Source organism: Microtus ochrogaster, chromosome 2, assembly GCF_000317375.1.
Source record: "Microtus ochrogaster isolate Prairie Vole_2 chromosome 2, MicOch1.0, whole genome shotgun sequence".
NCBI classification, from domain to species: domain Eukaryota; kingdom Metazoa; phylum Chordata; class Mammalia; order Rodentia; family Cricetidae; genus Microtus; species Microtus ochrogaster.
The window spans coordinates 15,219,384-15,246,488 of NC_022010.1; the positions used below are offsets into that span (position 1 = coordinate 15,219,384).

General features: G+C 43.0%; 1 protein-coding gene across 1 annotated transcript in view; it reads right to left on the bottom strand.

The window, feature by feature from the left end:
• The window catches only part of Anapc7 (anaphase promoting complex subunit 7), a 29,005-nt gene extending 3,097 nt beyond the window's left edge, over positions 1-25,908 (bottom strand). Inside the window, exons 1-9 of the mRNA XM_005344449.2 lie at positions 25,720-25,908; positions 18,942-19,128; positions 18,226-18,345; positions 11,151-11,262; positions 10,446-10,599; positions 8,965-9,107; positions 6,069-6,186; positions 1,992-2,188; positions 1,210-1,434 (exon numbers count right to left, since the gene is read on the bottom strand). Coding sequence (XP_005344506.1) covers positions 1,210-1,434; positions 1,992-2,188; positions 6,069-6,186; positions 8,965-9,107; positions 10,446-10,599; positions 11,151-11,262; positions 18,226-18,345; positions 18,942-19,128; positions 25,720-25,820 — 1,357 coding nt within the window. The 5' untranslated portion in view covers positions 25,821-25,908. The remainder of the gene's footprint in view (positions 1-1,209; positions 1,435-1,991; positions 2,189-6,068; positions 6,187-8,964; positions 9,108-10,445; positions 10,600-11,150; positions 11,263-18,225; positions 18,346-18,941; positions 19,129-25,719) is intronic.
• Positions 25,909-27,105: the final 1,197 nt, after the last annotated feature.

A 27,105-nucleotide genomic window follows, 5' to 3' on the forward strand; every position in this document is an offset into this window, starting at 1 on the left:
AGAGAAAGACAATTTCACTGCTCAGCCAGTGCACAATCATACCCACCACATATGACAACTTCCCCAGAGACATCCTTAAAGGGCACTGCAATTGCCTTTTCACTCATGTGTGTGTGGTCTTTATTTCATTGGGAAATGGTAAAATGAGTACTGAATCTTTAAAAAAAACATTTTATTACATCGATTTATGTGAAAGGAGGTGAGCATACCACAGCACGTGAGTGAAGGTCAGAGGACAATTGTGGAAATTGGTTCTGTCCTATCAAGTGGGTCCTGAGGCCTGAACTGAAGCTGTCAGCCTTGATGGCTTCTTTACTTAAGCCACTGAACCTGTGTTCTGAATCTTTAGATACACTCTTAAACTTAAAAAAAAAGGGGTGGGGGGGGAGCCGGGCAGTGGTGGCGCACGCCTTTAATCCCAGCACTTGGGAGGTAGAGGCAGGCGGATCTTTGAGTTCGAGGCCAGCCTGGTCTACAAGAGCTAGTTCCAGGACAGGAACCAAAAGCTACAGAGAAACCCTGTCTCGAAAATTAAAAAAAAAAGGGGGGGGGGCACGCTAGTGCACGCCAGAACTAGGGAGGCAGAGGCAGGAGGATCTCTGTAAGTACGAGGCCAGCCAGGTCTACAGAGCAAGTTCCAGGATAGTCAGAGTTGATACACAGAAAAACACTATCTTGAAAACTAAACAAAACAGTCAAATTCAATTTTATTTCCCAAACCAGCAAAAATATAGGAGTTTATCATGAGTTAGAACAAATGGTGTCCCTACTCATGTGACGTCCTGTGCTGCCTTTAGAATGCAGATGCCAGCCAGAAGGCCAGCACCAGACGAGAGACCACTGGCCCTGCACTAGAACCACGAGCCAAAACAGCTTCCTCCCAGCATCATGTAAACATATGGTTATGCCAGAAACAAGAACAAAGCCCAGAGAACCCAGACAGCTCAGAACAGCTCAAACTGACTAAAACCAGCTGCATTCAGACTAAAGTAGTTCAAAACTAAACCAGAGATGAGCTGAGCAGCTACAAGTGATTTTAGCTGGTTCACACCAATCTAAGTAGGCCTGAGCCTGTCTGGTTGTGATATATGTAAAGCATTTCAGGCAGGCTCAGACCTGCTCTATCATCATAAGCTTCCAGGACTGCAACACCCCCCGGAGATGTGGGACCCAACAACCAAGAAGAACACAGAAGGGTGGTGCACTCACTGAGCAGCTCTGCCTTTTTCACGACAGCCTTCACATAGTCCGGCCTCTGAGCCAGTGCTTTATCTAACAAAGTTTTGGCTTTCTCCTGCGTCACTGGATCTTCCAGACACACGGTGGCTAAGAGGGTAAGAGTCTGCGCATTTGCACCTAGAGTTTTGTAAACATTGTTGGCCATCACCATTGCTTCTCGAATGCTGTTCGAAGCTAAGTAACATTCTATGAGACCTGAAAAACAAAGCAGAGATGCTGTATCGCAAGACAGCCCCATCACACCACTCACCATGCTCTGCCTGCCGCACCCACCCTGCTGTGCCTTCCCCCATTCTAATGACCCAACGGGACTCCAAATGACCCAGCATAGCCTCTGACTATATAAGCACATTTTTCTTCTTTCCAACTTCAAATTTTTCTCTTCAAATTTGAACTCATCTTCCCGTTACGAGACAGACTACTGAGCTTACTTTTAAATTCTTATAAAAATGTTTTAGAGGAACAGAATCTTGTAAGAGCTATTTTAGTATTGGTGACTCAGTCACCAAATGTTGCTAAACCTGGCACAGCTCTGCTGGGCTACAGCAACATCCTGTCTCAAAAATTATTAATAATAAATTTTTTTTTAAAAAAATTAACCAACCAATCAATGCTGGAGAGGCTCTGTCTGTTTTTTAAAGCTGCTCTTCCCCAGCCGCCATGACTCTAACATACAACAGAACTCTGACCTAACAAAACCTTCCATGTAGCTCAGCCGTCACGTCAGTCACACTGGCAGTCTCCTATCTTACCTTCATAACAGTCTAAGCGACAAGGGGCGAGCCTTATGGCCTCCCGAAAATGTATGATAGCTTCCTGGACTCTGCCCATGTTCCTGAGTGCTGCTCCTTTGAGGAGCAGAGCTTGGACACTGTTGCTGTTCAGCTGAATGGCCTTGGCACCCAGGTACAGGGCCCGAGAGTAGCGCTTGCTATAGAAGCTATGGCATCTAGGGAAAAGAACAAGTTATTTGAGAAAAGCCTCAATGCCCGCCAGGCTGGGGGTGCAAATTCCTTTAACCTTAGCACTTGAGAAGCTGACAGACTGTCTTTAAAAACAAAACAAAACCCAAAAAAGTTGTCCAAATGGCTCACAGGGTTAAGGTGCTTACAGGCAAGGCTGATGACTTGAATTCAGTCCCTCAGACCTACAGAGGGAAGGAGAGAACCGCTCTTGCTGTCTTGTGACTTCCACACACATGTGGCAGGTGTTGACACATTCACACACAATAAATTAAAATGTAATAAAAATCTTTTGAGGACACTTCATCCACAATCAGAGAAAGTCAATTACAAATTATGCTTACAGCTACAACCCAGATATCAGTAAAGAAGCTAAACAAAACAAATATAAACCAATTAAGTATCACTCAGAGGGCATCTCACACAGGCATGGTCAGGTACTCCAGTAACCCCAGCATGTGGATGGTGGAGTAAAGAGGCTCAGAAGCTGAACTTCAGTGAATCAGTGACAGAGTGCCAGTCCACAGATGGGGTAACTATGTCACCTCCCCTTTCGGAGAGGCCATTATAGAAGAGGGCAGGGCAGAAAGAGTCTAACAGGCAGAAGTCTGGGAGGATTGGTGCAATATCATCAGAACATTACAGAACAGATGCGTTCCTGAATCCACGGAGCTGCAGTCCCGCAAAATCAACAAACATTCCAACTTGGAAGTGGACAGGGTCTATGACATCCCACCCATAAATGAGGACCTATGGATAGTTGGTGGCTCTGGGGAAAGGAGAGTCCATTTTTCTTTAAGTCTGGCTTAACAGTGGGTCAACTACACTCCACTGTATTGCCCTATACTCAAAAGAAAATGGAGAGCACAAAATGATGTCAAAGGTTTATTAAATAAAAAAGAGAATAGCAGGTTGGGGAAGAGGTAGGGAGGATGGATCTGCTGGAATTAAGAGGAGGAGTCTGAAGTGAAAATGATCAAAATACTGACGTGGGATTCCCCTCTGTATGCTGTGAATACTATGGTTAATAAAGGAACTGCTTTGGGCCCATAGCAGTGCTATAGGGGAACAGAGCTAGGCAGGAAAAACTAAACTGAATGCTAGGAGAAAGGAGGCAGAGTCAGAGAGAAGACGCACTGAAGCTTTGCTGGTAGGCCACGACATCGTGGTAATGCACAGATCATTGGAGATTGGTTAAATTAAGATGTAAGAATTGGCAAATAAGAAGCTAGAGCTAATGGGCCAAGTAGTGACTTAAATAATATAGTTTCTGTGTGATTATTTTGGGGCTGAGCAGCCAGGAACAAACCCCACCTCTAATTACAATGTACAAAATTCTCTAGGAATTAAAAAAAAAAAAAAAAGGATCACAAGTCTAAGACCAGCCTCAGCTACATGGTAGCCCCAGTCTTAGGGTACATGAGACTCTCAAAATACAAAGGATGGGGGCTGGAGAGATGGCTCAGTGGTTAAGAGCATTGCCTGCTCTTCCAAAGGTCCTGAGTTCAATTCCCAGCAACCACATGGTGGTTCACAACCATCTGTAATAGGGTCTGGTGCCCTTTTCTGGCCTGCAGGCATACATACAGACAGAACATTTTGTGTGTGTGTGTGTGTGTGTGTGTGTGTGTGTGTGTGTGTGTGTGTGTATATATATATAAAATAAATATTTAAAAAACAAAACAAAACAAAAACCAAAGGATAGCCTAGCATGGTGACACAGAAGAAGGACCTCTTTTGAGTTCCAGGCCAGCCTGGTCTACATACTAAGTTATAGGACAGCCAGGGTTACATAGAGAGACTTAGTTTCAAAACAACAGCAGCTCTTTGGTCTCCATAGCTGAAACAAGATGACAAGATGAGGAAAGATGCCGAACATCATCCTTTGGAATGTTTTGCAATAAGATGCACAGGTTGTGTAGCTAACAACATAGAAGCAACATGTTGTGTAGTAACAGCACTGCTGTAGCTCTAAGGCCTACCACCTTCAGAAGTCTACCTATGGCAAATATAGCTCCCTGCCAACACCAAGAGAAAGCATAACTAGAGTGCTAATGCTAAGAGAAGAAACACTACTGGGATCGGGCCAATGAGGTTACCTAAAAATTATCTAATACAGATTAGGACATGGATTCTGTGCCAGGCAGTGGTGGTGGTGCACACCTTTAATCCCAGCACTTAGGAGGTAGAACAGACAGATCTCTGTGAGTTCGAGGCCATCCTGGTCTACAGAGCAAGTTCCAGAGCAGCCAGGGCTACACAGTAAAACCCTGTCTCAGCATAAAACAAAACAAAACGGCGTGGCTTCTGTGAAGGAACAACACCTAACCCCAAGAGGGTGGCTCTTGTAGCATCCAATTCATCTTAAAGATTAACAGTCAGAAAATAAAATGTCCTGGTTTAAAAACAAAAACAAACAAAAAGGTCAAAAAAGACACAAAATGATCCAAAAAATTAAAAATAAAAAAGAGGACTAAAGAGAAGGCTCAACAGTTTGGTTTCTAGTATCCACACGAGCAGTTCACAACTGTCTATAACTCCAGCTCCAGGAGATTCAACATCCTTTTATGACCTCCACAGGCACCTGCTCATACGTGGCACATACTCACACATTCAGGTAAGTTTAAAAAAAAATAAAAAAACCTCACTACCTTAAGAAAAAAAAATCTGGCAGTGGTGGTACACACCTTTAATCCCAGCACTTGGAAGACAGAGGCAAGTGGATCTCTGTGAGTTCAAAACCAGCCTGGTCTACACAGTGAGTTCCAGGACAGCCAGGGCTACACAGAGAAACCTTATCTTAAAAATAAATAAACAAACAAACAAACAAATAAATAAATAAATGGAAAGGAAGTGGAGAGAAGGCTCAGTACTTCATAGCACTTGCTGCTCCTGTAATCTCCAGCATCATCTGTAACGCCCGTTCCAGGGAATCTGACCACTGCAAGCACCAGCCACTCATGTGGCACACAGACATACATGTAGGCAAAAACATCCAGACACATAAAGCTAAAAAAACAAAACAAAACAAAAGGACTAGAAGGACATCTAGATATTGTCCTTATAAAAGCCAAGTGGTGTAGGAGGTTCTTCTGTTTATGTTGCTTTCATTGGTTGAATAAAGAAACTGCCTTGCCTTTTGATAGGGCAGAACTTAGGTAGGCGGAGTAGACAGAAGAGAATGCTGGGAAGAAGGGCAGACAGAGAGCCACCATGGAGCTGTCAGAGACAGACATGCTGAATCTTTCCCGGTAGTCCACTTCCAGGTGGTAATAAACAGATTATTAAAAATGGGTTAAATCAAGATGTGAGAGTTAGCCAATAAGAGGCCAGGCAATGATTTAATTAATACAATTTCTGTGTGGTTATTTCGTGTGAAAGATAGCAGGGTGGCTGGGACGACAAGCAGCTCACTCCTCCTGTTACAGCCATGTTGTCAGTGTGAGGCCAGTACTGACTGCTCTTACCCTGAGTGAGGCCTACTAAACACAACGCATCATCTCTGTCCTTAAAGTAGGGATCATTATCCTGGTCTCCAAATAAGGAAACATACTCAGAAGAATCAATAAATGCCTGCCCAAAGTCACAGGCACATCCTGGTTTGATTCAGGTCTCATGACTGTGATTTCAACTTTTTGTTTAAAGACACAGTCTTAACTATGAGGACCTGACTGACTAGAGCTTGCTATGAAGACCAGGCTAGCCCTAAACTCACAGAGATCCACCTGCCTCTGCCTCCTGAGTGATGAGAATAAAAACCTGCACCACTATGCCTGGTTCAACTCATATTCTCTTAAAGAGAAAAAAGTATCTTTTTTAAAATCGACTGAAAATTGGTGAGAAAAAAGAAGGAATAAGCCAGCATACCCAGAGACCACCCAGGGCTCCGCGTGCTGATCTGAAATGTTGAAAAGGCGGCAGCCAAGGTTCTCCACATCCTCTAGCCGCCCTTCTCGTGCCAGGAGGTAGCCATAAACATCCATTCCTGAAAGAAAGAGCATTGTAATAAGAGGTTCTTCTACCAAAGAGGGAAAGGTCCTCAGAAAAGGCAAAGGAGGCAGAAGAAATGGCTCAGCAGGCAAGAATACTTCTTGCAGAGGCTCAGGTTCAGTTCCCAGCACCAACATAGAGGCTCACAACCACATGTAACTTCAGTATCAGGGAATCTGACCTCTGAGGGAAACAGGGACGTACATAGTACACATACACACATGAAGGGAAAACACACACAGAAATTTTAAAAAGTCAGAGAAGAACCTGTGAAATGGGTAAAGGAAACTGCCACCGAGCCTCCGGGACTCACATGCCCTCAGACCTTCTATGTGCGCACATACCATACACACACATACACAAATAATTTAACTTTAAAATTAAATAAGCCGAGGTGGGAGTGGCATATACCTTTAGTTCCAGCACCCAGGAGGCAGAGGCAGTTGGATCTCTGTGAGTTCGAGGCAGTCTGGAATACAGAGGGAATTCTAGGATACCCAGAGCTGTTATCCAGAAACACCCTGTCTCAAGGAAAAAAAAAAAACCCTCTGGAGATGCAGCTCAGTTGGGAGAGAAGTTGTGAGCACGCAAGGGTTCAATGTCTAGCACCACATAAATATGATGGTGGTACAGGTCAATAATCCCAGCATTTGGGAAGTAGGAAAAGCAGAAGTTCAAAAATTCAAGGTCTAAGTGACTGGATGAATGAACAGCAAACTATCCAAAACAAAAAAGGCCCTCTCTTCTGGCCTTTGTGGGCTCCTGCACATACATGCTCAACATAAACTTGCAGGCAAACACCACACACATGAAAGAACGAAAGACAGAGACAGGTAGGCACAGAAGCAACAGATCCTACATCACAAGTTGAAAGCCATTCATGTCAAGAATTGTCTGTCCCTAAATCTGTAGTGTGATGAACAACTACCCAGAAAAAAAACCCAAAAAAGCATCTCATAATTGCTGTTACTCAAGAGCCCTCAGCCATCAGCACATGCTTACTATGCTGAAAAACACCCAGTCTCAAACAAACAAACATATAAAAATGGCCTCTGGCCTATGCCCCAAAAAGTTGTAGTTTTATTCTGGAATGTAGTTCACTAGGGAACACACATCTCTCATTCTTCACCCTGCCAAGTCCCTTTCACTCCTCCCTCATGGTTTATAAAGGCCGTGCTGACTCTCACAAACCTCCTCTTACTGTTCTCCTTATCATCCCTTCAAATTCCCACTCCTCACAGCAAGATCAAAGCCACACTTCTGCTAGCCTGGGATTTGAGTGTAAGTATCCAATTCCAAGCTACCAATGCCATCAGGCTCTTATTTTTCTAAACACTAATTTTTTTTCTCTCTCTTTACTTTTTTGTTTTTGTTGGGTTTTTTGTTTTGTTCTGTGATTTTTGGTTTTTTCCAGACAGAAGTATCTCTGTGTAGCTCTGGCTGTCCTGGAACTCACTCTGTAGACCATGCTGACCTCAAATTCAGAGATCTGCCTGCCTCTGCCTCCCAAGTGCTGGAATTAAAGGTGTATACCACTACTGCTGGCTTCTATTCAAATAGCCCAGAATGGCCAATTAACCTGAACTGCTGGCCCTTCTTTTTCTACCTCTCAAGTGCTGGGATTACTAATGTGGTGTAGGTAGATTGACAGGGAAGATCTTGCACGAGCACATTTTCTAGACCGTTCCCACATCTCAATACTTGGGAAGGCCCCTTCATACCCAGTCATCCTTTTTGTTTGGTAGAGTCAGGGTCTCACTGTATAGCTAGCCTTGATCTCACAATCCTGCCTCAGCATCCTAAGTGTTACAACTATCGTTCAGTCATTCTTTACTCATCTAAAACGCCTGCTTGCTGTCCTGAGCCATAGTCTTCTGTTGGCCTCTGTTGAGTCTTTATGATCTCACTTCTCTCTACCCCTGAGCATTCAATTTTTCAAACTGCTGGTCCCTTACCTGCCTCTCAGGCCACCTTGTTCCTTTACCTGGAACTGCTTCTAGACCAACAGCTGCTCTGCCTGCTCTGATGATACTTTAACCACTCTGTCCCTTTCCTAATATCCGTTCCCTACTTCTCCATAATTATACTAAGGACAGAGTAAAACCAAAATCCCTAAAAGGACATTAGGGTTCTGCAGATGCCATTAGTCAGCCACATCATAAATTTATAATTCACAGGGACGGGTGCCATGATACCCTTAAAAGAAAAAGCTAAGCAATGGTCTGTGAGGAGAAAACACTTATATTCAAGTCAAAACAACCACTCAGAATAGAATTAGCTAGGTGTTAGAGACATATGCCAGGACAAGGGAAAGGACTGCTCCAGTAAGCGAGCCTCACAAAAGCTGTCTTGAAAAACAACAGTAGCAGAGCTGGGCACCATGGCAGCACATGCCTCCTCGGAAGGAGAATCAAGAATTCAAAGCCAGGTTCAAGGGTGGCCTGGCTACATGAGACCCTCTCTTCAAACAATAAAAAACAAGGGGTTGAAGAGATGGCTCAGCAATAAAGAGCATGTACTGCTCTTCATATGACCTGAGTGGATTCTCACACCCATGTCACAAGGGTCATCCAACTCCTGGAGAATCCAATACCTCTGGCCTCCAAGGGCACTGTACTCACGTGTACATGCCCACACACAGACACAGTTACGCACAATTAAAAATAAGCCTAAAAGCAACAACAAAAAACAAAAAACACAAGGTGCCAAGGCCACATTCTTTCTGCCTTTTCTCTTAGCTGCCTTTTACAGACACTACGGCCCGAGAATTTACCTTTTATCAGATAAGGATCCAACATCTGCGCCTGTTCAAACTTGAGGACGGAGTTCTTACTGTCTCCTGCTCTGAAGTACAGGTCTGCCAAGCTCCCAAGCAGGTCCACGTTGTCTCGCAGTAAGGATTTTTTCTCCAGTGAACTTAAAAGATATTAAATACTAACCCTTAGAATCTGTCATAGAGCTTTAATCATTGCATTTGGGGGGTGGGCATATAAATGACATACTTTTCTGTATGTACAACATTTTCATAAAAAGGTTTTTGGGGGTTGTTTTTTTGAGGTAGGGTCTACTACTTTATCCAAGTTGGCCTTGAACTCATGATCCTCCACCTCCCAGTTCTGGTATTTTTACACAGGCACAATAACTCCTAGCTATAATAATAATTAAGCCAGCAAGATGGCTCAACAGGTAAGGGCAGCACTTGCCACTAAGCCTGATGATCTGCGTTTGATCCCTGGGACCTACACAGTAAAAGGAGAGAACAGACTCCTCCAAGTTGTGCCCATGAACAATAAATAAATACAAATGCAATTTTAAAAGCTTTTAAAAAGGACCCATGTTCAATCCCAGCCCTAGCACAGCAGCTTACAACTACCTATAAGTTTACTCCTAGGGAATCCAATGGCCTCTGTGCACTTAGCACACACATGGGATACAAACATACATACAGACAGAACAACCGTATACATAAAATTAAATAAATAAAATGGTTTAAAGTTATACAATGAAAGTGTGTGTGTGTGTGTGTGTGTGTGTGTGTGTGTGTGTGTGTATCAAATATAAACCTGGTTATGATTTTCCTTATTTTTTTTTTTTTTGAGACAGGGTTTCACTATGGAGCATTGTCAAGCCTATCTATGCCTCTTGAGTGTTGAGATTAAAGGTGTGTACCACCACACCTAGCAAGGCTATAGTTTAAAAAAAATACATAATTTTTATATGTCATTCACAAGTGACAACTACTCATGACTGAAAAAAATATATAGCTTTTTGTCCTAGGACTATGAATAAAAAGAAATGCCAATTACGAAGAGGCACCCTATGTAAGGTGTTACAATAAATATATATACCGAAGAAAAAGGCGTGAACATATGACATCCACAGCAGTTTGCTCTCTATTCTTCACATGAACAGAGCAGAACTCTCAGTCCAGCTTTTCATTTTTATAGGTTCTAACAGTTTGCAACGATTTAGTGCATTAGAAAACACTGCCTAAAGACTGTAATGCCAAACAGTAAGCATCTACTTTTTCTGCTTTACCAGAAATACATCAGATCTCCAGATAAGCAAAGGGCCTTAAAATCCTTGGATTAAGCCAGGCTTGGTGGCTCATGACTATAATACCAGCAATAGGGACACTGATGCTGGGAGACTGAGGCCAATTCAAGGAAAGCCCAGGCCATGTAGTAAGAGCTTACATATCTCAGACCGTACCTCCCACCAAAACAATCTCAGAGTTTATATCCTGGCTCTCACCAGATGGTGTTGATTGCTCTCGAGTTGTCTCCAGTGTGCACAAAAGCATATGCTTTAATCCACACAGACAGCCAGTCCAGGTTGGGCACAGTCTGGATCACATTCATCGTCATTGATGCCACTTCCGCGCCTTTTACAGAAAGGGATAATAAACCTAATCCCCCCAAAAGCAAGAGAAAGGTGAGGCACAGCATCTTCCTCCCACAGTGCAGCAAACAGCAGGCTGCATAGCTGCCTTCCCTAGTCTAAGATATGCATACAACACCAAGAGGTCAGAGCCTCAAGGATGGTAAGCACATGCTGCCACTGTGCTATTCCCCTAACCCTAAAAGACAGACATTACTCTTTATTTCAAAATGACAGTATTTAGAAAGTTTTAGGCCTACTCTAGGGGCTGGAAAAATGGCTCAATGGTTAAGAGCACTTGCTGTTCTTGCAGAGGATCTGGGTTTGATTTCCAGAACCCACATGACTTAAAAACTATCCACAACTCCAGTTCTTGGATTTCAATGTCCTCTTCTGTCCTCTACGGGCACCAGGCACACACATGGTTCACAAATATACATACAGGCAAAAACCTCATTCATACAAAATAAAATTAAAGTCTAAAAAAACTGCCCTACTCTATCTAATGCATACTCATAACTGAGAACTATCATCTTTGACTGCAAATACCCCAGGCAACAGGAAGAAAACTTTCTATACCTAGAATGGCGTCAAGGGCCAAGGGGCACTGCCGCAGGACCTCCTTATAGCTGGTGACTGATGGGCGTTCCTGACCAGCTTTCTTGTACAGGTTTGCCAACATCATGTTTATCTACGCACAAAAAACAAAGGACAATAAAGCAAGTGTATCTGCAAAGGAAGTACTTCACTATGAGCAAGTTCTGATTTTTATTCCCAATTACTATTCTGCTTTCTATTAGAAAAATCTACCCACAGCCCTGTGCAAATAAAGATTGATTCCGTTCCTCAAAACAAAGAACAATTATCCTTATTTTTCCTAGTTCTGTAATCCTTCCAAATAACCTCTTTATATCTAACCAAAGATGCTGCCTCTGGGATTAACACAGACTCAAGAAATGCACCAGAATTTTAGTTACTTTGATTTTTGCTGTTAAGATGAATGGCTCCAGAAGTGCTCAAGCTGATATATTTTAAAAATTTTTGTTGTTGTTCGTTTTTGTTTTGAGACAGAGTCTCACTGTGTAGCCCTGGTTGGCCTGGATCACATAAAAGATCTGTCTGCCTCTTTTAAATGCATGCGCCTCCCACCTGTGTTTCTGTGGTTTGAGTACTGGTGTCCAGAGGCTGAAGGAGTTAATTACCCTGGAGCTGGAGTTACAGGTGGCTCTGAACCACCTGACATGAGTGATGAGAACTGAACTCGGGTCCTCTGAAGAGTTGTACACACTCCCAACTGCTGAAGCCACCCTTCCAGCCTAAACTCATATTTTAAATTTAGTACTAAAGCATAAGAAAGTGAAGAAGCCAGGCATGGTGGCACGTATCTTTAATCCCAGCACTTGGGAGGCAGAGGTAGGCAGATCTCTGTGAGTTCCAGGAAAGCCAGGGTTGTTACACAGAGAAACCCTGTCTTCCAAGCCAGCTACCACCCAGACCCAGATCTATGAGTTAACCCACCCCAACATCCACAGCAACTATGAACTTGAAGCATGTGAAGAGGATGAACCAACAGGATCTCCAAGGGGAGCCCCAGAGAAAGCCCATTATCAGGGTGTAGCAGAAGCCAGAGGCCTCAAATCAGATAAATGACCCATAGAAGTGAACATTTACAAGATGAATGGACTAATGGGTAAACTGTGTGACTCAGCAACACACTAGTGCTTCCACCAAGAGATTCTTTTTTTCTTTTGTTGTTTTTTCTTTTAACTTTTGTTTTGTTTTGGGGGAAGGTTGCACGGGCAGAAGGGGGAAGCAAGGGGACAGGGAGATCAGTGGAATCGGGATGCATGATGTGAAATCCACAGAGAATCAATAAAAGTTAAAAAAAAACTTTATTCAAAAAAGAAAAAAGTGAAGAAATCTTAATTTTTTTTACTTCAAGACAGGGTTTCTCCACGTAGCCTGTCTTGGAACTTGCTTTGTAGACCAGGCTGGCCTGAAACTCACAGATATCCGCTGGCTACTACTTGCCAAGTACTGGGATTAAAGGTGTGCTGTGTGCCACCACTGCTGACTGATATTGTCCCAATTTCTAAAAAGACTATTTTTATTTATGTGCACAAATGTGACTGTGTCTGTGAGCATAAGAGTGTGTGGGTATGCATGGGGGGCCTTTGGAGATCAGCAGAGGTGGGATCATCCCCTGGAGCTGGACTCACAGGTGGATGAGCTACTGATGTGGGTGCTGGAAAACTAACTCTGGCCCCAGGAAGAACAGCAAACACTTAACTGATGAGCCATCCTGAGCTTCAATCTCATTGTGCACCTAAGGAGGACCTTGAATTCCCGATCCTTATGCCTCACCTCCTAAGCACATGATTACAGACAGGTACAACTAACTGGCTGCTAGCTTTTTTTAAGTTTCTTATTTAGTAGTTCAGCCTGGCTATTCCACAAATTTACGGCAATCCTCCAGCCTCAGTTTCCTAAATGCTGTAATTACAGGCATGAGCCACAACACCGAGCTTACAACATTTGACATAGATGTTTAAGAAGGCACAGATACCCCCCCCCACACACCACCAAATAAATGACATAAACCAAGGAAAACAGACAAACTTGGCTTCTGGCAGACCAGTGGCTAGAATATGGTCTAATACTTAAACCTAGAACTGTCTACTCACAATACTGAGACAACAAAAAAAAACAAAAACTCAAAGTGATCTCCAAAGGTGACATGACTCAAAGACTAACCACATTATTTAAATCCAGTGAGATAAGACATCTACATTTCAGAAAAATTTAAATATGGTACTTAATAAAGCTATTTCAAAAGAAATCCTTAATTAAAAACCCTATAATCCTCTACCTATAATCCCCAGCACTAGGGAGGCAGATGCAGATGATCACAAGTTCAAGGCTAACTTGGGATACATACTGAAAGCCTCTCAAAAAAAAAAAAAAACAACAAAAAACAAACATGAGAGCTGGAGAGATTGCTCAGTGGTTAAAGCGCACTTGTTGCTCTTACAGAGACCCAGGTTTGTTTCCCAGTGCTCACATGGTACTTCACATCCATCTATAACTCCATTTCCAGGTAGTTTGTTCATTTATTAGGTTGGATGGGTTTTTTTGGTTTTTTGAGACAGAGTTTCTCTCTATAGACCGGGTTGTCCTGGAACTCACTCTGTACATCAGGCTGGCCTCCGGCTCAGAGATTTGCCTGCCTCTGCCTCCTAAGTACTGGAATTAAAGGCATGTGCCACCACCACCTGGCAATTTCCAGGAGGTCTGATACCCTCTTCTGACCTCCAAAGGTACCAAGCACACATATGCTGCACATACATATGCATGCAAATACATACACACACACAAAAAAAATAAGGCCAGATGGTGGTGGCACACACCTTTAATCCCAGCACTTGGGAGGCAGAGGTAGGTGGATCTCTGTGAGTTCAAGGCCATCCTGGTCTACAAAACTAGTTCAAGGACAGGCTCCAAAGCTACAGAGAAACCCTGTCTCGAAAAACCAAAAAGAAAGAAATGAATAAACTTATTACAAAAAAACCTAACCAGGGCAGCAAGCAGGCTCAGTAGGTGAAAGCACTTGCTGCAAATGCCTGGCAACCTGAGTCCAATCCCTGTGGAAGGAGAGAATGGACTCCTGAAAGTTGCTCTCTGACTTCCGATGCAGTGCTGTCACACACAATAACAGTGAAGTAAAAGTAAATAAATAAATAAATCATGAAACCCGAAACAAAACACTCTCGCTCCTACCCCTACATTTCTAAGAAAAACTAAAAGTACCAAAGAATGTACAAATTACAAAGATGAAGGTTGGGGAGATGGCTCAGTGGGCACAGTGCAGGCAACCACAAGAATCTTGAATTCAAATCCCCAGGACTCTTGTACAGTTGGGTACCGCAGCTTGCAACTGCAACCCTAGGACTGACAACTCACTGACCAGCCATTAGAGCCAAAAACATGGATCACTAAGTTCAGTGAGAGACCCTGTCTCAAAAAAAAAAAAAAAAAAAAAAAAGTGGAAAGACTAAAAGAGACATTCCAACATTAGCCTCTGGCCTCCTCATAGCCCCACACAGGCAAGTACACACACAAACATACAGTGCACATGCTAACATATAAGTGTACACAACATACTAACATACAAGTACCCAGGACACATTTTAACAAAGTGTGTACAGCATATTCACTAAGGTACAAGTAAACCTTACACAATAACATACAAGTATATACAAATAGACACAGAAATTAAAAGACAGATAATCTTTATGGTACAAAGAGAAAACGACCATGCCCCAATTTAAGCTCTAAACAAGATGGTATTTGGTAGATTGTTAACCTGAGGAAAGCAGTGGCTATGAGAGCACAAAAGTAAAAGAATCTTTTAAATTTTCAGTTATCTGCAACTTGACATAACAGATATTATGTATTCACTCAACACAGGGGCTCTGAAAAGAACATCTGTTTCAGTTATAAACCTCAGTATATAAGTCTTATACAAAACTTAATTCACACTGATGCCTACACTGAAATAATAAAATGCTATAAATTAAACTATTTTATTTGGCTTTAGGTAGTGCATTTTAGAGGTCGTTTTGAAAATGCAAAGAGGAGGGGCTGGAAAGATGGCTTGGATGTTAAGAGCACTGGCCACTGGCTGCTCTCCCAGAGGTCCTGAGTTTAATTCCCAGCAACTACATGGTGGCTCACAACCATTTATAATGAGATCTGGTTCATACATGTAGTTCATACTGTAAACACAATAAATTTTTTTTTTTTAAATTGCAAACAGAAGGCTAGAGAGACAGCTCAGCAGTTAAGAGCACTGCTGCTGATCCAGAGGATCTGTGTTCAATTCCTAGCACCTACATGACATCTTGCAACCATCAAAACTCCACTTGCAAGTTATCCAATGGCCTCTTTTGACCTCACTGAGCACCAAGCAAGCATGTGATGCATATACATACATACAGGCAAAACATTCACACACATAATTAAATCTTTAAAAATTACAAAAAAACAAAACAAAACAAAACAAAAACAAAACAAAAAGGCAGGCAGTGATGGCTTAAGGCTTTAATTTCTGCAGAGGCAAGCGGATCTCTATGAGTTCAAGGCCAACGTGGTCCACAGAGCAAGTTCCAAGACAGCCAGGGCTACACAGAGAAACCCTGTCTCAAACAAACAAACAAACACAAACCCTGACACACAAGAAAAGGATAGACACCTAAAGCACTGTTTACAGCACTTTATTTATTTTTGTAGAATAGTATTTTTTTATATTTATTTTATTTATTTATTATGTATACAATATTCTGTTTGTGTGTATGCCTGAAGGCTGGAAGAGGGCACCAGATCTCTTTACAGATGGTTGTGAGCCACCATGTGGTTGCCGGGAATTGAACTCAGGACCTTTGGAAGAGCAGGCAATGCTCTTAACCACTGAGCCATCTCTCCAGCCCCTAGAATAGTATTTTAAAAAGTAATTTTACACCTAGGGGTATTGCTCAGTGGTAACATGCTTATTTGGCAAACACAGAGCTGTAAGCCCAATTCCCAGTTCAGAAAAAAGAATCAAAGAAAGAAAAAGGATATTTTTATATTCATGAACTTAATAAGCTTTCAAAAAGATTCACAAAGAAAATGCAAAATGCTATTAGCTATAAAAAAAAATAAAATATTTACAGATTGCTAAGTTGTCCTCCCTGCCAGGGCATAGTTCAGATGTCTAACCAGTTCCAGTTAAAAGCACACTCTTTAATAGACTGCCAAATTAAACACAAATATATATTTTGCCAGTATGTACCAAGGGATAATGAAGTCTTTTTGTGTATGTGCTCATGTGTAGATGCATGCAAGTGTGTGGGTATATACATACACATGTGTGGAGTCCAGAATCAATGCTGTATGTCTACTGAGATGCCATTTCCCATTGACATTGGAACTCGGATATCTACTACACTGGATGGCTAGCCTGTTGTCACCCCAGCTCTGGGGCTATAGACATGTGCTGCTACAGAGGGCTTTTTACATTGGCGCTGAGCATCCAAATGCTGGTCCTCATGTTTACATAGCAAGCATTCAATCCACTGAGCCACCTCCTCAGTTCAAAGAGTAGCTTGTAGTTTTGATTTTATAAAGGGAAAGATTAACACAATATTCCTGTTATCAAATGACCACACCATTAAATATAAAAAAGGAAGAAGCTTTTTAAAAGTGTTTTTGCACCTGCAGTACTCTTCAGATCACTATTCCTGAGATGAAGAAATGTCAAAGAGGGATAGGAGGGAGCAGTCAGTGTTAAGAACATGTATCTATTACTCTTCCAGAGGACCTGAATTCAGTTCCCAGCACCCACATCAGGTAGCTTACAGCTGCCTGTAACTCCAGATTCAGGGGGATCTCATACCCCTAAGTCTCTGCAGGTACACACACACACACACACACACACACACACACTCTCACACACACAATTAAAAATAATAAAAACGGGCTGAAGAGGTGGTTCAGTGGTTAAGAACATTGCTGCTATTCCAGAGGTTCCAGAGGACTTAAATTTGGTTCTCAACACCCACATCAGATGGCTCACAACTAATGTTAATTCCAGCTCCAGAAGATTCAATGCCTCTGTGAGCACCTGTACTAATATGCACATAACCACACATAGACACACAAATAAATCTTTAAAAAAAGAGAGAGGGCTGGAGAGATGGCTCAGCGGTTAAGAGCACTGCCTGCTTTTCCAAAGGTTCTGAGTTCAATTCCCAGCAACCACATGGTGGCTCACAACCATCTGTAATGAGGTCTGGCGCCCTCTTCTGGCCTGCAGTCATACACGTAGAAAGAATATTGTATACATAATAAATAAATAAATATTTTTAAAAAAAAGAGAAAGAAAAAGAAAAAAAAAGGAAGGACGGACGGAAGGAAGGAAGGAAGGACGGATGGGCAGACGGACGGATAGAGGGACGGATGACAGGCAGGCAGGCTAAGGAATAGCTGAGTCTGGTTGTGCAAGCCTGTAATCCCAACTACAAGGCTGGATGGGGTAGGAACCGTCAAAGTCCAAGGCAGTCCTGGTTATACAGTTTAAGGACAGCCTGGGTAACTCAGTCAGACTTTGTTTCCAGATTAAAATTTTAGATCACTAACTGCAGCTTAGTGATGGGGGCTTGCTGAGCATGCCTGAAGCCCTGGGTTGGATCTCCAGTACCTCAAAACCAAGCCAAACATTTTTTCTGTTATTTGTCTGTTTGGGGATAGCCTTGAACACCTGGTTTTCCTCCTCCTCCATCTCAAGTGCTAGGATTATAGGTGAATGCCACTATACCTAACTGAATTCTTAGGGCTCCTTAACAAGTCAACCTTCCATCTGTCTGAACCCCAACTCCACTACTAGGGAGAAAGTGTTAAGAATGAGAGTGATTGCTGGGCTGTGGTGGAGCACGCCTTTAATCCCAGCACTTGGGAGGTAGGTGGATCTATGTGAGTTAGAGGCCAGTCTAACTCTGTCTGGGGGGAAAAAATGAGAGAGCCATGAGAAGAATGATCAGACAGACTTCCTGAAACATGGAGAACATACAGGATGAGGCAGAGTGAACAGAACTGGGGAAGAGGAACTTCAGCTTACTTTAGGAGTTCTCTGTCTTGAAGGAATCCCGTCAAGTATAGCGATGGCATCTTTGTCTAGTTTCAGCATTGTATAACACTCAGCCATTTTGTATTTCACTTCAATTTCAGAAGGAAGACACTTCAAGATAACAAAAAAACATCTCTTCAAAATATGATCTCAACAGTGTGACAGTTCTTCAAAATATTAAACAAGGTACATCATCTTATAACCTAGCAATCTGCTCCTAGATATATAATCGAGAAATAAAAACAAGATCACCCAAAAACCTGGGCACAAACCTTTACAGCCACATTACTCATGGTAGTCAGGAATAAGCAACCCAATGTCCATCAATGAATGGATAAACAAAATGCAGCATGCATGTACCACGGAATATTACATGATAACAAAATGAATGGTTTCAACCCATACTTCAACCCTGTCTCTCAAAAAAAAAAAAAAAATACCACCAAAAAACAATTTATGTGTGTGTGTGTGTGTGTGTGTGTGCGCGCGCGCGCCAAAGACTGGGCAATGGTGGTGCATACATCTTTAATCTCAGCTCTCAGAAGGGAGACGCAGGAAGATCTCTGTGGGTTTGAGACCAATATGGTCTACAGAGTGAGTTCCTATACATTCAAGGCTACCTACACAGAGAAACCCTGTCTTAAAAACCCCAAATAAATAAATAAATAAATAAATAAATAAATAAATAAATAAATAATTTTAATCACCTGGCTCTGTGGAGTAGACGCAGAATTTCCAGTTGAAGGTCTCACTTTTGAAGTTTTACTCAAGGCTTTCTTCTGCTGTAAAGCCATGGTATACTTACTCACAGCATTACGGTACTCCTTATCGTGAAAGAGAGAATCTGCATGATACACCAAAAGCTGGTACTTTTGAGACGGGGAAAACAGCTCACTAGAAAACAAAAGAAGCAAATCCTACATAGGTTATTTTGAAGATTAGAAAGAACGCCTGCTGTGGCATATTAGTTTAATGTTACTCTGTCTAAAACACCTGATTGGTCTAATAAAAAGCTGAACGACTGGGGCTGGAGAGATGGCTCAGAGGTTAAGCGCACTGGTTGCTGTTCCAGAGTTCAATTGTTCTTCCTGAGTTCAACTCCCAGCAACCACATGGTGGCTCACAATCATCTGTAATGAGATCTGGTACTCTTTTTCTGGCCTGCAGGGGTACATGCAGACAGAACACTGTATACATGATAAATAAACAAACCCCTAAAATAAAAGCTGAATGGCCAATAGTTGGACAAGAGAGAGACAGGTGGGGCTGCCAGGAAGAGAGAATAAATAGGAGAAACCTAGGTTCCAGAGATAAAAGAGGGAGAGCAAGAAAAGGAGGAGAACAGAAAGCCAGGGGCCAGCCTCCCAGCCACACAGTCAGCCATGGAGTAAGAATGAAACAAAGACAAAAAGTTCAGAAATAAAACGTTGTTAAAAAGAAATAGGGTAATTTAAGTTAGAAAAGTTGGCTAGAACAAGCCAAGCAAAGACTGGGCATGCATAAGTAAGAATAAGACTCCATGTATTTATTTGGGAGTTAGGTGGGAGGCCCACAAAGAGTTAAAAAAAAAAATCACCTACAAACACCTTGGTGTTTACTTAAGCCTAACAAAAATTATTGTATGTTAGTTTATAGAAAAGTTAGTATACATTAAGTGCAAGTAGGTAAATAAGAGGCACAACATTTGAACATTATGCAAATATGGCCAACACATCAAGTACGATATCTTACTGTATTCTGATCTTGTGCAACTTAGTGTTTTCTTAATACTGAACCTAAATAATACCTATAAATCAAATCCAATAAAATGATAAAGAAAACATGCTTTCCACCCGGCGATGGTGGCGCACGCCTTTAATCCCAGCACTCGGGAGGCAGAGGCAGGCGGATCTCTGTGAGTTCGAGACCAGCCTGGTCTACAAGAGCTAGTTCCAGGACAGGCTCCAAAACCACAGAGAAACCCTGTCTCGAAAAACCAAAAAAAAAAAAAAAAAAAAACATGCTTTCCTTAAGGCTCTTTTTAAGGCCCTTCCACACTCTTCCTGCATTTTGAGACAATGCCTCACTCGGTAGCCCAGGCAACCTTGAATTTATGGCAGTCCTCCTGCTTCTGCCTTGGAAGTGATGGGATTATAGAATGACCCCCTATGCCTACTCAATAAGACCTCTCAGTTTAGCACTGTTTTATATACACCTATATTACCTTAGGTTAACATCAAATTTTAAGGATAATATTGTCCAAGGATATCAATCTCAACAACTTGACTATTATTACCAAAGGGCAGAGACTCCAGAAAGAAGAAAATTTACCACTATGAATTCTTTTTAGAAAAACACTGAAAAAGCAAGCACCTGAACTGGGCATGGAGGCATAAGCCTTTAATCACAGCATTAGGGAGACAGAGATAGGTGAATCTCTGTGAGTTCAAGACTAGCCTACTCTACAGAGTTCCAGGACAACACAGAGAAACCCTGACTGGAAAAACCAAAACAAACAAAACAAGCACCCAAAAATTTGAAAGCCAGTGTGAGAACAGAATAGGAAAGTCAAAGTGGCAGGATGAAAAAGGATTAGCCTTAAGAAGTCTTTTTAGAAAGTCATCACTGTTACTTATATGTATGTGCCATGTATATGTATACACTGTTGCCAGTAGAGAATGCTGGATCCCCTGGAAAGTAACTGATATGGGTTCTGGGAACCAAACTCACTGATATGGGTTCTGGGAACCAAACTCAAGTCCTCTGCAAGAGTAGCAAGAATTCTTAAAACTATGGAGCCAGCTCTCCAGGATCTGAAAGTCTCTTTTTAATTTCACATACAAAAAACAAACTTTTCAACACTAGAAGCACTATTAATCATCTTGACTCTCAAGTGTTTAAAAATAATGTAAGGGAATCCATATTTCTCAAATGTTGCTTTTTCAGTATTTCAGATCAAGCCCAAGGCCTCACAAATGCCAGGCAAGCCTTCTATCACAGAACTTCATCCTTTACTCTCAAAAAGAAACCATTTTAACTAGTCCTTATCAGCAAGGTTAAATGCCTGGACACTGGTTTACTTTTTGTCCTGCATGGGGTATCCATCCAAGGTCTCTGCATGCTAGGCAAGCATTCTATCCACAGCTCTATCTGCAACCCTGGTCAGATAATTCCAGTCCTACTCCTTGCAAACTAATTGGGGATTATGCATTTCTCTCTAACAGGTAAAGAAGAGACTGAGACAAAGAATTCTATAAGCAGGCATGCATATTAAAAAGTGGAAGCCATAAGTGATGGCACAGGCCTTTAATTCACTGACACTCAGAAGGCAGAAGCAGGTAGATCTCTATGAGTTTAAGTCAGCCTGGTCTACATAGCCAGTTCCAGGACAGCCAGAACTAAATATCAAGGAGTAGATAATGGCTCAGTGGTTAAGAGCACTGTCTGCTCTTCCATAGGTCCTGAGTTAAATTCCCAGCAGCTGGTGTCCGTTTCTGGTGGGTTTTTTTTTTTTTTTTTTTTTTTTGGTTTTTCAAGACAGGGTTTCTCTGTGGCTTTGCAGCCTGTCCTGGAACTAGCTCTGTAGACCAAGCTGGTCTCGAACTCACAGAGATCCGCCTGCCTCTGCCTCCCGAGTGCTGGGATTAAAGGCATGCGCCACCATCGTGCGGCCCGTTTCTGGTGTTTAAGCATACATGCAGACAGAATATGTATACATAATAAATAAATCTTTTTTTTTTTAAATAAACAAGACCTACGCATTGAGACCATGTCTTAAACAAACGTGATAAGGGAGAGGGCTATCTTAAAACCCCAACAACTAGGTTCCACTACCAGATATGGTCATACTCTCCTGTAGTCCTAACATTTATTTGGAAGCAGAGGCAGGATGACAAGGCATTCTAAGAACTAACCTTGGCTATATATATAATCAGTTCAAAATCAGTCTGGGCTATGACCCTTTCAAAAACAGGAGTGGGGTGACTCCACAGTTAAGAACATCTGGGATTTTTTGGGGTTTTTGTTTGTTTTGGTTTTTCGAGACAAGGTTTCTCTGTAGTTTTGGAGCCTGTCCTGGAACTAGTCCTTGTAGACCAGGCTGTCCTCGAACTCACAGAGATCCACCTGCCTCTGCCTCCCAAGTGCTGGGACTAAAAGTGTACGCCACTGCCACCACCTGCGAGCATCTGGGTTTTTATAGAGGATCCAAGTCTAGCTCCTAACACATCTATCAGACAGCTTACAACTACCTGTGACTCCAGTTCTGACCTCCAAGGAATCTGATGCCCTCTTCTGGTCTCTGAAGGCACCATGCGTACACATGGTATACACACACACACACACACACACACACACACACACACACACACACACGCAGATGCATACACATAAAAAACAAAGAAATTCCAAGCAATCATTCCCTAATCCTATTTCCCTTGGAAGGCACTAATCTGTGGTACCTTCTTAAAAATAATTTTATTATTATTTATGTGTACTCGTATGCCTATGCACATGCACACACACAAAACCAAAAATCATTAAAAAAAATCAAGTGCAATAGAACACATCTATAATCTCAGAACTTGGATGTGGATGCAGGAGGATGAAGAGTTCAAGATCAGTCTGAGCTTCACCAAGACCCTATCTCAAAAAGTAAAACAAAGCTGGGCATAATGACTCAAGTCTAATCCCAGCATTCTAGAGGCAGAGGCAGGTGGATCTGAGATCATGCCTAGCCTACTTTATAGTTCCAGGGCAGCCAGGGCTATGCAGAGAAACTAGGTGGGGGGCGGTGTGGTGTGAGACAACCTGCTCTTGTACACTTGTAAAGATTTGTCACTCACACTGGTTTAACAAACCAGTAGCCAGACTAAGAGAATTCTGGGAAGAGGAAGTTGCAAACCAGACACAGAGGAAGCAAGATGAGAATGCCTTACTAAGAAAAAGTACCAAGCAACATGGCTAAACATAGATAAGAATTATGGGTTAAGTTGTAAGAGCTAGTTAATAATAAGCCTGAGCTTATAGGCCAAACAGTTTATAATTAATTTAAGCCTCTGTGTATTTCTTTGGAACTGAATGGCTGCAGGACCAGACAGGACAGAAACTTCTACAACAACCAGAGAGCAGAGAATGAATAAATAGATGGGCTGCTTGCTCAGTTTTGAACCTTACTCATCCATCTTCCTTATCCAAAGGAAACAGGTTTTTCATGTATTATTCCAGAGATACATCATAGACACATTACAAGGCAAGTGTGTTACAGCATATACTGAACACTTTGTGGGTAGAGCAGTATCTTAGGTATCAAATGCGTATTTTTCAGTATATACATATAATCAGGCATTTCAAGAGTCTGTTTGCTTTTAGTGGTACCAGGAACCCACATCTGGGTCTTACACATGCTAAGTGGGCTCTCCATGTCTGAGCTACATCTCCAGCCTTAGGAAAGCTATCACAAACCAGACCAACCTTTGATTTCTTGAGTTTATTATGTAACTTTATAAAAAGAGCCATCTTGACCTCTTTTTAAAAAAAAAAAAAAAATTTTTTTTGGGTAGTGCTAATGATGAAACCTAGGGCCTCAAACATTCTACTTAAGTATTGTACCACTTAACTATGTCACCAGTACTGCTTTTTATTATTTTCTTTCTTTTTAAATTTATTTATATTTTATGGATGAGTATTCTGTATGCATACCTGCATGCCAGAAGAGGGCATCACATCCTATTATAGATGGGTGCGAGCCACCATGTGAGTGCTGGGAATGAACTCAGGATGTCTCGAAGAGTAGCCAGTGCTCTTAACCCCTAAGCCATCTCTCCAGCCAGCCCCACTAGTCCCATTTTAACTGTTTTTAGTTTGTTTTTTTAACAGGGTGTACACTGTCTATTAAAAAAACTTCAAAATATAAAGGATAAATATAGGAACCTAAATGCTTTCATAGCTAAAAAAACTGCCAATCTAACTTAATGAGAAAAAGCACAGGTTAGCTATGTTTAGTCTAACTAGAGAAGCAAACTGCTTCAAACAATGCTATAACATCATTAAGACCCAAGAATAAAGATTAGGGCAGCTGGGCAGTGATGGCACACACCTTTAATCCCAGTACTCGGGAGGCAGAGGCAGGTAGATTTCTGTGAGTTCAAAGCCAGCCTGGTTTACAAAGCAGGACAACACAAAGAAACCTTTTCAAGAAACCCCTCCCCCTAAAGAAGATTAGAGGATTTCCTATGACCAATCACGCTGACCCAGGAGGAAAGGCTCCAGATTGAACACAGGTTGAGAGACCAGTGTTCCCCATCTCACACTAAGTAATAAAATGATGCGTGTGACTGGTAAGGCCCACAGCACACCAATAAGTGAAATGGGGGATACAGGTCCTTCAAAGTCTTTGGCTGTCTGACCTAGACCAGCTTCAGCCAAGCCAAAAGCAAACAGCTGCACAGAGTAGAAGATTCCACTGTAACATCATCTGGAGGCCCTAGTGGTGGATTACAATAAAAATGATCCCAATCAGAGACAACTAGTATTCAAATACCCTAGCTCCTCTATGTTCTCTATGACCTCGCCTGACACACAGGACCTCCTGCGGTCTGCACAGCTCCTCAGCACTTTCAGGAAGTTCAAGAGTGCTTCTCACAAATGGGAACTGGGCTTTTTCAACAGGCGGCAAGAGTGAAGCAGAAAATCAAAAAAGGCCAATTCTGGTGGCGGGAGATCTGTTTAGGAAGTGACTTGCGCTGAAACCTGAACCGGGAGGCAGTTCTAAAGTGAAGACTAAGCAGGAGCCGCAGGTGTCAATCAGCGTGTGCACTGCAGTAGCTGAAAACAACCAGGGAGACCGGCCCGCAGTGAGAGCTCGGGCTTCAGAAGAAACGGGAGAAAAGAAGGAATCGCTCGACTTGGGGAGCCACGCGGAAGAGTGAGCATGATGGGGGAATTTTGAAGCAGGGTCCAACAAGCACCCAAGGCTTCATCTGAGACTCAGTAAACCCGGCCAGAAATGTCACTCAGTTGGCAGTGCTTGCATAACCTTCATGAAGTGCAGGGATCGATCCCCAGCACCAAAAGAACACCGAGCATGGTGGTGCAAACCCCTGCGACCCCAGCTTCTGGGAGGCGGAGGCAGAAGCGTAGTAAGTTCAAGCCCATCCTCGGCTAGACAGCCCGTTGCAGGCTAGCCTGGTCTACAAGAGGCCCTGTTTACAAACAAAACCAAAAGAGTCGCTACACGGCGGCTGCCTCGGGCCTTACAAAACGCTGCAGGGAAACTTTCAAAAAAGGCGGCACTCGGCGCGCCAAGGATGCTCTCGGCGCCGAGTGTAGCGGGCCCCGTCCTACGCCGCGGCGGGACCTCCAGGTCTGACACTCGGGGGACGGGGTCTCTGGGAGACCGCCGCCGCCGGAAGAGGCCTCGCCGCCCGCGCAGCTTCGGCGGGGCCACACGGTTCCTCCACCACCTCAGCCCCGGCTCCCAGACCGCCGCTCCCCGCCTCCACTCACGGGTTGTTATTACTCATGGTCAGCAGCAAGCTGCTGAGGAGCCGCACGTTGGAGTGCAGCCCCGCGGCCGCCATGTCGCGCACATGGTCTATCACGCTCATCCTGCCCGGCGACAGCTCGGCCCAGCAGCAGCTGACAGAACGCCGGAGAGCAGAGCGGAGCCTCGGGGAAGGTTCCAAAATGGCGGCGGCGCTGGGGACCTTTGGGTCCAGATGCGGCTCCACCCCTGAGGATATAGATAGCTATTGAGGTGCCTGAGTAAAAAAGAAGCGCCCGGGGAGCTAAAGCTTTATTGAGGGCTGACAACGCAATAGAAGGCAGCCCAGTAGGAATACCGACTTCCTTTGAAATAAAGTCTGCCCGAGGAAAAGATGCATCTTCAAGGCTAGTAACATTGTACAGGAGTCTATCACAAATAAGGTGGAAAACTGACAGTTAAAATTGAATTTTTGAATCAGGCGCCCAAGGGCCGACTTTTTTTTACAACGACGCGTGCGCACCAGGTGAAGGTGCCACGCCCCCTCCTCCGGTGGCATGTATCCTGTCACCCTAAGATTCCTTGGTGCAAGGCATGGTTTACCGGGTAAAATGACCCGGTAGATCGGGGGGTTGGGGGAAGGACGTAATAAAGGATACATACAGGAATGAGCTAGGGTCGCTGATAACGCTGCAGTTAACATCTCGCGCCTTTACGAACTTGTTATTAGGTTGCATGCTCAGAAACCATAACGCTTAATCCATTCCCTTAAGGCTTTGGGAGCCGACTCAGCGGTTAAAAAAACAAAACAAAACAAAACTGCATGTTCCTTTTGGAAAAGACACGAATTCGGTTCCCAGTACTTTCCTGGAGGTCCACAACCGTCGTGTGAGTCCAGCTCTAAGACATCCGACTCCTTCCCCCTGATTCCATGGTCACCTACATGCATGTGCACTCAGGTATGCATGACACTCATAAAAATAAACTTTAAAAATTTTAAATTTTGCCGGGCGGTGGTGGCGCACGCCTTTAATCCCAGCACTTGGGAGGCAGAGGCAGGCGGATCTCTGTGAGTTCGAGGCCAGCCTGGTCTACAAAGGGAGTTCCAGGACAGGCTCCAAAGCTACAGAGAAACCCTGTCTCGAAAAACCAAAAAAAAAAAAAAAAATTAAATTTTGAATTCCCTCTTTGCCAACGAAGAAGCCAACATTTTAAAATGTTGAAACCGAAGTGGGGCGGCCTGAGAGTAAGTAGGCACTTACTGCCCTTAAGCCTGGCCATCAGAGTTCAATCCCCTGTGACCAACATGGTGGAAGGAGAGAACTGACGCCTTCAAATTGTCCTCTGACCTCCACACAGGCACAGCAGCCATGTGCCTCTCACCCCCACAAAGGAAATAAGTAAATGCA